The 10,808-nt window shown below is 50.3% G+C and overlaps 1 protein-coding gene across 1 annotated transcript; it reads left to right on the top strand.

The window, feature by feature from the left end:
• Positions 1-1,675: 1,675 nt before the first annotated feature.
• Positions 1,676-10,440, top strand: LOC135908903 (uncharacterized). The gene is made up of 5 exons (XM_065440737.2): positions 1,676-1,715; positions 2,603-2,844; positions 3,229-3,355; positions 4,318-4,454; positions 5,523-10,440. The coding sequence occupies exons 1-5, from the start codon at positions 1,676-1,678 to the stop codon at positions 5,709-5,711; spliced, it is 735 nt and encodes a 244-aa protein (XP_065296809.1). The 3' UTR covers positions 5,712-10,440.
• Positions 10,441-10,808: the final 368 nt, after the last annotated feature.

Genomic DNA, 10,808 nt, shown 5'->3' with positions numbered 1-10,808 from the left:
TTACTGTTGTGGGACAAGATAAACCCCAAAGGGTGTAAATTTTTCTAATGGTATCTTCGACTGGTCGCCTGTATGCCCCGAAGCAGAGTCGGGTAGATCGGTCGTTTCCCGAGCTCTAAGGTAGGGGACAAGCGCGCAATCCGAACGTGCGACTCGCTCTCGGAGGAGGAAATTGCTGATGCGAAACCACGTGACTACTGCCAACGTCCGATGTTTCGCCTATCCAAAGCTCCCGGCGCTGCCCGAAAAACCGGCGGACGTGCCGGCGGCACGAACGTTTGTCGAGACGCCAGCATGCAGTGGCCTAGGTTGCCAAGGTTACGGTGGGCCGTCGCCAACAGCAGCGACGCGGCGCTGCGATGACGTTTTAATCTCGATGACTGCTCCGACGACAGGGCTCGGAGCGCCTCAGAGCGATCCAAGATAGAGAGCAATCGAGAAGAACCAGCCGAACGCAGGGCGCGCACCCTCTTTCAACCAGTCGAAGACAACGCCGCTCGCGAGAGCGCTCCAGAGTGCTCAGAAATGACCAGCCGAAGATAGCATAAGAGTGCAGGGAGCTGGGGACACACCGGGAACAGCAGGTCAGTCTCTGTGGTCGCTGGAAGGCCGTGGCGTCTGTAGGTGTTGATCACTGTGGAGCATTCCCGCTCCAAGGATGGGCAGGCACAGAGAAGGTGCTCCAGAGTCTCGGGGTCCCCGCACCTCTTGCAGGCAGGTGACGTGGCGCGGCCCTTGGCGTACAGCCGGGCCAACCAAATATGGCTGCTCCTCCGCGCAGCAGCGTAGCCTCCTCCCCGCCTTAGCAACCGACGCGCCGGTGAGGGGCGCAGCTGCGCATAGCAACCGTGACGTCACACAGTAGCGGTAGAACGAGCGCGCGCGCGTCGGCGGTGGCAGCTGCCTTGCCGCTCCTTCGCCAGACGTCTCGTTGCAGTCGAGTGAGTGGGACGCGTGGCTCCGAAGCGGCCCAGTGATTCCGCGACAAGTGTTTCGGGGAAGCAGCAGCGGTCGCCGGATTCCCCCAACACCAAACACCAGAAGAACAAGGAGCGAATGCGCATGCGACGACTGAACATGTCACCAGATGCGAAAGCAAGGGAGGCAGAACAAAAACGCCAAAGCGACTGATTAGATCGCCGGGTACCAAAGGCAAGGAAGCAGAACGAAAGCGGCAGCAGCGACAGGCAATATCGCCGAACACCAAAAGGAATGAATTGGAACGCAGACGGTAGCAGCGACTGGCCATGTCACCGAACCGGAGAGCCGGGGAAGCGGAGCGCAGACGGCAGCACCGCCTGGCTATGTCACCGAACAGCAAACCAGGGAGGCGGAACGAAAGCGGCTGCAGTGGTTGTCGCAACCAGGCCCATCAAGAAGCGCGTACAAGTGGCACACGCCTACAAGAGGGGGTAGACGACCGACAACCAGGCCCCAGCACAGACGACAACGACACGTCTGGTCCCAGTACATCCAGCACCCCACATGGCTTTCGCTAAGCACACTTTAGAATTTCCAAAGTGTCTTCGGTAATTTTTTTGGCAAGGGAAGACAAGCTCCCAGCACCTTTATGGCTTTGAACCCTTTTCTGCACCATTACTGGGTCTACCGGCTATCCAGGCCCTTGAGGTAGTCAAATTCCTTGGTGCCGTGAACATTCCTGAGCCAACGAATCATGCCGAACTGTTCCGTGGCCTCGGTACACTCCGAGATGAGTACACCATTCGCTTAAGGCAAGACGCTGTACCATTCTCACTGACTGCCCCTTGACGGTTGCCTGTCCCGCTACGTGAAGTTGTTGGGCAAGAACTGGAGAAACTTGAAACTGACTCATTCGTCGTATGGGTAGACCAACTCCGTCGTGTGCCGGTGTGGTAGCGGGAGCTAAGAATGGAAAGTCGTCTGTGTGTTCTCACTCGACTGAACCAGGTGGTCCTCAGGGAGCGTCACATTCTGCCTACAGTTGAACAAGTCCTTGGTCTTCTCGGCGACGCAGCTGTTCTCTCGATGCTAGGGACGTATTCTGAAACGATCACCCTCGTCTGACTATAATCAGGGCACTACTCGCGTAGAAAAGCTAAGTTCACAACGAAAAACACGCTCGCGCCCGTACGGATGCGCGTACGTATACGCTGCCTATGCAGCAGCGGCGTACACGAGTTTGCTTTAATTGCAAAATACGGATCGATAAGACTTAACTGTTTTGCAACTCACCTCGCAGATATATGAGCTGTCAGTTGCGTTCCACCAATCCCGCTTTACTTGAGCTTCCCATTTCTTTCTTCGCTCCGACTCCCGGGGGAAGCGAAAACAGCGCAGGCCTTTACGTGTTGACCCGGAGCACATTGGCACACAACAGCCCGTCATGATGGCTCAGTGGACTTGACAAGCTTCTCAGTCATGCAGTCGAACACTGTCAAACAAGTTGAACCACCAGCGAGTGCCTCAAACAACGCAAGCTCAGCTGTTAGCACCGATCAACCGCGACCACTCTGACCGCCCGCCGTGATTCAATATGGCGTCGCAGCGAGAAAGGCGGCGTGGGGGTGGTCCAAGGATGGCACCACCCTGAACGGCGGCGCTGGCATCGAGGCACCCTAAGCCCGGACGTCTCTCATTGGTTCGCGGCACGCGGCAAGCCGCCGAAAATGGCTCCTCGACCCATCCTCTGCGCGGCAAACCAAACGGCTTCCGCGGCAGGTTTCGCGGCGCGCCGCCGGCGGCGTGCCGCGCTCGTTTCGACGCCAGTGTGTCCGTACCTTAAGAGGCCGCGTCCTGCAGCTTGTTGGGGGTGACTGCACAAGAGGCCTCGGAGAGCCCTTTTTCGTGTCGAGCAGCTCGGAGGTGAGGATACTATTTTGCAAGTGTACTCTTGCGTTTTGCTTTTCGATGGTGATGCCAGTGCCTAAGAAAGTCAGGGAAGTGCACTGTGGTTGCACATAGCAGGAAATACCGAGCAGCCTGAGGTGTGCACATTATGCCATCGTGGTGGACAACACATGCCCTGCGTAGTGCCGTCTAGATCCTATTAACTACTCGACCAATGAAGTGGTAGTGCAGGGTGAAGCCACTCGACCTTGTTTTGAAATAGAAATTGTGTTGTCTGTAGCTGTACACTTTCCAAGAGAGGGTGCAGGTGTGACGCAGTGCAAAGTAGTAGCATATCGCATTTGAAAGGCAGTGTACAGGTGCTATAAGGTTTCCTTCCTTATGTTGGCATATTACTAGGCCAGCGAAACACCATCCGCGGCGCTGGAGACCACAGCCGAAGAGCCGCAGCCGGGCCCCAGTGCGACAACAGGGAGGCGTCATTCGGCAAGACCCGCCCGGCCACGAAGGTCAAGGCCCAGCGAGGGTAAGCCACTATACGTATCACTTGTGGACACATGCAATGAGCACAAGCGTAGGTGTCGTATGCAAATTTTTTATTTTTTTTGCCAGGCCAAGCCGTAGGGTGCAGTTGCGGGAGAGGAGAGCTTATGGTGATGTGCGCACAATGCGTTACACGAAATGTACGCACAGTGTCGTGCATGCTCCAGCAGTGCTTGATGCCGGCAGGCACGACTAACAGCTGCATTGTTTGGAGGAAAAGCCTAAAAGGGTAGCGATGTTGAGGAAGTTAAAATGATGCAAAAAGTTTTGCTTTAGCAATATGTCTAGTTGTTGTCCACTGACCAAGTTGAGGTAGGCGCAAACCCAAGAGTGCCCACAACGTATAAATTGGAAACGTTTAAAAGAATGGACATGACAGCCAACGCCTCATACTGCTGCCGCCCACATCGTGATAATCTGTTAAGTGCAAAAAATGAAGTCTTGTATAGTGTACATTGTTTAGCATGGAACTTGTTTCTTCAGAAACGCTTCAATATTATACAGCTTATTGCAACAACGCAGACAGTCTAGGGAGGAGTAAGTGTCGTTGTAACCTGAGCCTCATTAGCTTTGCACAACCACCACTTAATGAAAGAACCTATGTAGCAGTGCAGATCACACAATTTTCTGGATACGGAGCAATGTGCAGGAACTGCTGCTATTGATTACATTTTCGCTTTCCGACCGCCTGAACAGGCTAGAAAGAAGTTCAGTTATTGTATACACTCTTGTGGTAGGGAACTACACTGCCTACATAAAGCAACGGACTACTGAGCCGAGGCACCAAATAATTCGCTTGTGTCGCGCTTGCAGTAGAAGTAATGCACATCGACAGTTGGAAGGATTATATGTCCTGTCACTGTGTGAGCCTCTGACGTACCACGCATGCTCATTCTCCCTATATTTGGAAGCACTCACCACATGTTTCACCATTTTTTTTTAAAGCAGCTGGCGCATGGAGCAGGAGACCGAGGTCCGAGGGCGAGCTGCTCGAGCAGGCAGTGCTGGATGGTGCGCGAACTGTGCATGTTGCGCAAAGCCAAGCCACCATCCAGCGCGAATTGCTTGCGGAGTCGAGAAAGGTATGCACTTCTCATGAGTAATGGTTCATTCAGTATATTCAGCCATCATAAGCAGTGCTTTCGTTAGGTGCCTGCCTTGGGCACAATTCTTTAAGGGAATGTGTGCTGGAAGGAGGATGGCAGTGTAGTGGTTGGTAATGAGCAGTAGTAGTGCCGTAAAGATTGGTAGGTGGTGCGACGAATAGGTTGTAGTGGCATTCGGCAAGTGAAAGACCACAGGGATAGCAGTAACATGTGCAGTCATCGTGCAGTCTTTAGCAGATCTGTGAGGTTAGGGAAAAACAGGCACCGATGTGCGTGGATGAGAGGTTGGATGGCGGGATGTGCTGCAGTGTGAGGACGACACTGTTATTTTGCGGCATGGAATGAATGCATAAGGCGGTTAGTTGCACTGTACGAGGAGCTTGCATTGCTGGTTTATGCATCCCACAAGCCGTACACTTGTAAGCACGTTATGTAGACTGCAGGATACATCTGAGGGCAGCGCCTGAATGAGTTTGTATTGTTGTGGGACAGTGGGGTTGGTATGTGCGATTCAGATTTGGATGAACGCTGTTGTTGCAAACGAAACAATAACATGAAATATGAATTCTGTACTAGCGCTCCTTTGATATGCAGGTCCCCCATATAACCAGAACTACTGGCCGAAGTGTGCCAGACATGTTCAGCAACTTACATTGGCAGGTGTGGTCCTAGACGCAACTAGCTCAGTGAAATATTGCAATGCGGGTCTGTAAATGTGGCACGAATAAATTTTGTATTACACCTGTTACCTTAACCTGCGTACCGCTTAGGAGAACGCACTGATATCCATACAGCAAAAACGTCACTAAACGTTCACACTGGCATTTCCAGAAGTACACCCACTACGACACGTGTAACATAACTGTGAGGCTGCAAGAGGGAACAGTGCAAGTTGGTTCTCTGTGAATGCAACAAATCGGACAAGGTAGACTTGTAAGTGCATGACGTAACATTACATAGGTTCTGCGAACAAAACGAACACAGCAGTGGACCCGCGTGAGGACACACCGTATGTGAAGTGCCTTTTCCCCCCTCCTCTCACAGCAAACTGCCGCGATGGAGAGGGTCGCCGACTCCTTGGAAAGACTGGGCAACGTCATGGGGCGGCAGGGAAGCCAACTGCAACTGCTCCAGGAGCAGTTAGCCCCATTGAGCACGCTCGCTGCAGCATTGACAGTTTTCCTGCGGCAACAGAACCTGCCGCAGGGGGACCAGCCGCAGCAGCCCCAGTAATTTTTTTCCCGTTCATTCCTCCTGTGTCAGCAGGACCTGACACAGGAGGCCATTTATTCGTAATTTATAATTATTGTTAGCAATCAATCGCAGCACTTTATGTATTTATTCATTGCTCATAGTTTTTTTTTCGTTTCGTGTTACATGTTCCTTGTTGATTGCTTGCGTGTTCGTTCGTTCATGTATCACATCGAATAGGGCTGTACTGTTTGTATTGTTGGAAACATACGTTAGTGTTGGCTCTTTATTATAAAGTGCTTGGATGAACCTTTTCGCTGCACAACAGCGGTGTGTGTACACAGCAGTGCAACATATAAAACCGATGATGCCCTGACCAAACACAAATGCACTTGTCGAAACGTTGGCTTCCGCTTTCAACATGTGTGTACTGGAAAAGGACGAGGCCACTTGCCAAAATGTTGCCTCCTGTGCTCACCTTGTTCTCATTATGCTCATTGAAATGAATGTCCATGTCTCGCGCTCACCCTGTTTTTGTCATGTTAGTGTGAGAGCATTACGAGATTTCCGTATAGGGGTATGCAGATTCGTAATGAATTGTAAATGCACAGACACGGGCCATATTCGCAGCAAAGATGGTCTGCGAAGTGTCATGCCATGTAACGCTTCGTTCATTGCGTGTGCACATTTTTTGTGGAGGCACAGCAGTGGAAAAGTTTTGTGCTGCAGGAACATGTCTTTCGTACCGTGCGCAACGTTTGGTGTGTTTTTTTTTCAATTTACACACTGCTCAATGACATTGCATTACTGCACAACAAGAGCGTGTTATTGCTCAGCCGTCGGTATGACTGCAATGTTTGTATCGCTGGTAGACGTTGTTCTGCAGTGCGCCGCAGAAATGCAATTATTTCTTTGTGAATGGAATCAGCCTTCGCCTTACATGCATGTGTGTATAGCATCTGCGCGGGACGCCTTGGAGGACTTCGTTGTACTTTGTAATTATTTCGTGAAATTTGCATCCATTAGCGCCCACTATTACATACTGTACATATCGGTTTTAAACCTTGCATTTCTTATTACCACTATGCATCAATGGGAACCACGGTGCCTATACTTGTGCAGCAGTGAACATGTATGCACACATATTCACATGTCGCAGGAGCTAGCAATTTTGCTTTGGCAACATTTTGAAGTGAGACGTTCGCTTACTACGTAAGTACACAGATGCATGCAAGCAGTGGGGGTGGCAGGATAAAAGCAGCATAATGCCACCTTGATTGGCCCCACCTCCCCGTGAACAGCACGGCGAGGTGGGAGCAGTCATACATCATCTCCTTTGTGCGTTTCGCGTGACCGGTGGACGTTTCGGGTTGCATTAAGGACGTGTTTGCGTCTTGTTTTGCAATGACCGACAAACATCAAAATTTCCTTATCTGTCCTGCTTGGACAGCTGTATCCCGTTGCATGCACGTATTCAGGGAGCGCCATGTCCATGTGTGTTTACATGAAGCTGCACCACCTCTGAACATGTTTATGATTGCTCTCCGTTAACACAGACTAATGAGGTTTCATTGGCAATGTCATGCATCTTGACCATTGTGTCCCGCTCGCACAACACCTAACATCATTAAACGTTAACCTTGTGTGATCCATATGCATCGACACTGTACGGTTTTGCAATGAACGGGTGGTGGTCTCCGTTGCCAAGCAACGGTAACTGCATATCAGATGAACTGATGTCGATAGCTGTGTACATCTCTCTCAGCTTCTTCAAGCAGGTCTATTATGGCTAAATGTATAATGCGTATGTGCAATTGTGTTTTAGTTTTGTGAAGCGTTTCCTCAACAGCCGAGTTAGTGAGTTTGTGAGCACTGAAATCATTACCAGAGCGTTCCCTATGTGCACAAGTCCGTGTAACGTGTGCCAAGCCATTGTCCAATATGAATTGTTGGTCATGCAGACAATGCAAGGCATGATTTGGGATTATTGTGGGTGCATTGCGAACGCAGCCCGTACGATGCAGGGTGCATACACATCGATGTGGTGAACTGTTTTGTTCGAAATGTGCCTTATTCCTCGATCATTTGAAGTAGTGCATATTGAGGTAGCGTGCTTACTGTGACAATGTAGTGAACGACAACTCATGACTCGATTTGGTTAAGCATTTGTACTCGAGTAAACACATGTGCCCGAAGGAGATGCTGCAAACAGAACTAAACTTAGATCATTTGAACACTGCAGCACATGAATACGTGCGGGAGGCAAGGGTAATTTATTGTGATCGTGTAGGTATCAGCAGAACGACTAACAGTTCTACATATGCGTGCATGCACAGGCCATAATAAAGAAGCAATAACGTAAAAGTCGCACCACAAGCAGACAACACTTGCAACACGCATGAGTATAAGGGCAGAACACACGGCACTCCAGCAAACAGCACAGAAAACAACAAAATCAGAAAAACACAATGTCTTGGCATTATCCTGAATTTGACACTGCTCAGCAGTGCATCGATCCTCAGCTTACCTGCGTGGCTTTACCACACGACAGATATAATTATGCGCCACTGGTGGAAGCGTACTAAATGAATATAATGAATAGAAATGCCACAGTCCCAAGCAAAATATATGTGAACACAGAGAGACACTGCACGTATGATATTGAATTATATCAAGGTGAAAGTGACATTCTGCGAGACAGCACGCAGCATAGCCGGTACGAAATACAATGTGGCCATTCGGAGTGTGCGAACCCCATTAATGACAAAGGTGTTACGAGAAATGCGGAATCTTGCACACTGGGGGGCGAAAATGCGAAGTGTGTTACGTTGCTGAACACTTGTAAACGGAAGGCATTTACTTGGGTCAATGGTTAACATTCCACATCATTGCCACTCGAATGTGCCGAATGACGTGCGACTGTTTACAGGCTATGCTGTAACTGCAGTGTGTAGCTGTGACATCAAAGGAATGCCTTTCGGCTTTTTATGTGATGGGTAAGCTAGGTATTTGAGAACACTTACACCTATAGCCGCAGACCGCTGCATGCTCATAAAAACTATGTATGCATGTGGCAATTAGTTGGTTGACCACCTATCAAGGAAAAGGCGGACACTGCTCAGAAATGGAAGTGTACAGAGTTTGACGCAGAAAACGAAACGCCATGCAGTCCTCACCGTGGCTGCATACCACAGCAACTTGGAAATTGTTAACTTCCTGAATGGAGCGAAGTCTCGCTTGGAAGATTCGGACAGAAGTGTGTGCCATTGCAGTGGCGTGGCATTTGTGGCTAAAAGGAGAAGCACAGAGAGTGGTCAGACCCTGCCAGAACCCCGGATTTCCTCTGGCGACTGCAAGTCTTCGCGAGTGACCACCCAGGGAAGTTGATGCAAGACACTGCAAAGGAACTACAGGTGGCACAGTCGACTGCCAGGCTCGCTGTGCACGACAGCATGCGGTACCATTTATATGTGATGACGAGGGGGCAACTTACGTCCAGTAAGACTCGGGAGGGTCACCTACTCGGCTGTGTTCCTAGCGATTGCTGATCAAGCTGGAGAGGCCCGAGGAGCCACAAATGCTGCAGTATTTATTTTCCGATGAAAAGAACTTTGAGCACGACCGAAAACTTTCCTGCCGTAATGGCAGGTCGCTTTGTGCAAGTTCCAATGAGTTAGCTGCAGTGTTTTAAACGAAATTTCCATCGTGAGCAACAACGGTAACACCATGCCGGCACGCTGATTTGCAGAAGGTGTCCGCGTTAACGCTGCCGCGTACATAGAGGTGCTCATCACTGCAACGCCCTGGACAGAGACTGTTTCTAGAGGAAAATGTTACGACGGTCAGCAACACCAAGCCCTCGCTCACACCGCCTGCATTACACAGGAGTGGTTTTCTGACAGCTTCCATGACCCCGTCATTCCCAACTTGAGGCCTCCTACCTATCCAAATTTATATCCACTTGTCTAGCTCATCTGAGGCGGCATTGCGAGCGGTGCCAAGAAACAGCCAAATAATACGAAACACTCGCTGAAGGCTGCCATAGCTGCGTGAATGCGAACATTTGTAATGGCCCCTGAACCCCTTCACGCTGCCTCGTGCGCAGCTGAATGTGTCGTTGCTGAGGACGCTGAATCCACTGAGCAATTGTGGGAATAAAGCATTACGGAAGTATCGCCCACAGTTTCGTTACAAAAATCTGTGTTTTGCTATAGATGCTCTCCTGTGCGGGAAGGCAACAGTGTGCTCTCAAATACCTCGCGAACCCGGTACATGTACATGCTGTTGAAAACGCTGCATACTTGTAAAGGTGCATGCGCGGAAGGGTGGAACAATTGGGGAAAATAGGATGTTTTCAGAGGATAACAATCATATGTTTTCAGGTACTGCTTGTAAAATTAGCAAATTGTGAAGACTGCAATGTTGTGCATCACGTGCGTGCAGCAAATGTGAATGTGTAGAGCATGCAACACTACAACAGGGTATTTGCACATTGCTTGTAATTGGTGTTGTCCGATCTGACAGACTGAAAATGGATAACAAAGTGCTATGGCCATTGTAGTATATTAGTTTCAGTTTCTGTTTGCCCTTACACGCCGCCAGTGGCGCCAGTGTTTCCACCTGTATATATACATGCCTCTGAATAAAGAGGGCTAGTTCCGTTGCGGCCGTGACTGTATTCGTGGTTCATCTGCGGCTACCGCCGAAACACAACAATGGCGACGAAGATGGGATCTTTTCGAGGGGCGTAACCGCGCCTGCAACTTTACTACGCCATGAGCTGTATCGGGCTCGCTCCGCCGCCCCCATTCTTGCCTGTACCCGGCCGCCCTCCTGTTCCCTGGCCGCAATGGTACCGGATGTTCGAGAACTTTCTGCTGGCATCAGGAGCATCCGACTTCAAGCCTGAACGTCGCAAGGCCCTGCTGATACACAGCCTCGGCGTTGAGGGTCAACGTATCTTCTCCAGCCTACTGCTTACGTCGGATGCCGCCCAGAGCGGTGAGTCAGCTGCCGGCGGTAAACGTAGTAAGGAGAGCGAAGACGCCGCTCAGCCTTCCGTTTATGACGAAGCTATCGAAACCTTAAAGCAACATTTCACAAGCACAAGCAATGTCGCGGAAAGGCACCGGTTTCGCC

This window comes from Dermacentor albipictus, chromosome 1 (assembly GCF_038994185.2).
Source record: "Dermacentor albipictus isolate Rhodes 1998 colony chromosome 1, USDA_Dalb.pri_finalv2, whole genome shotgun sequence".
Taxonomy (NCBI): Eukaryota; Metazoa; Arthropoda; class Arachnida; order Ixodida; family Ixodidae; genus Dermacentor; species Dermacentor albipictus.
The sequence above is the reverse complement of the archived record's forward strand: the minus strand, read 5'-3'. Positions and strand labels throughout refer to the sequence as shown.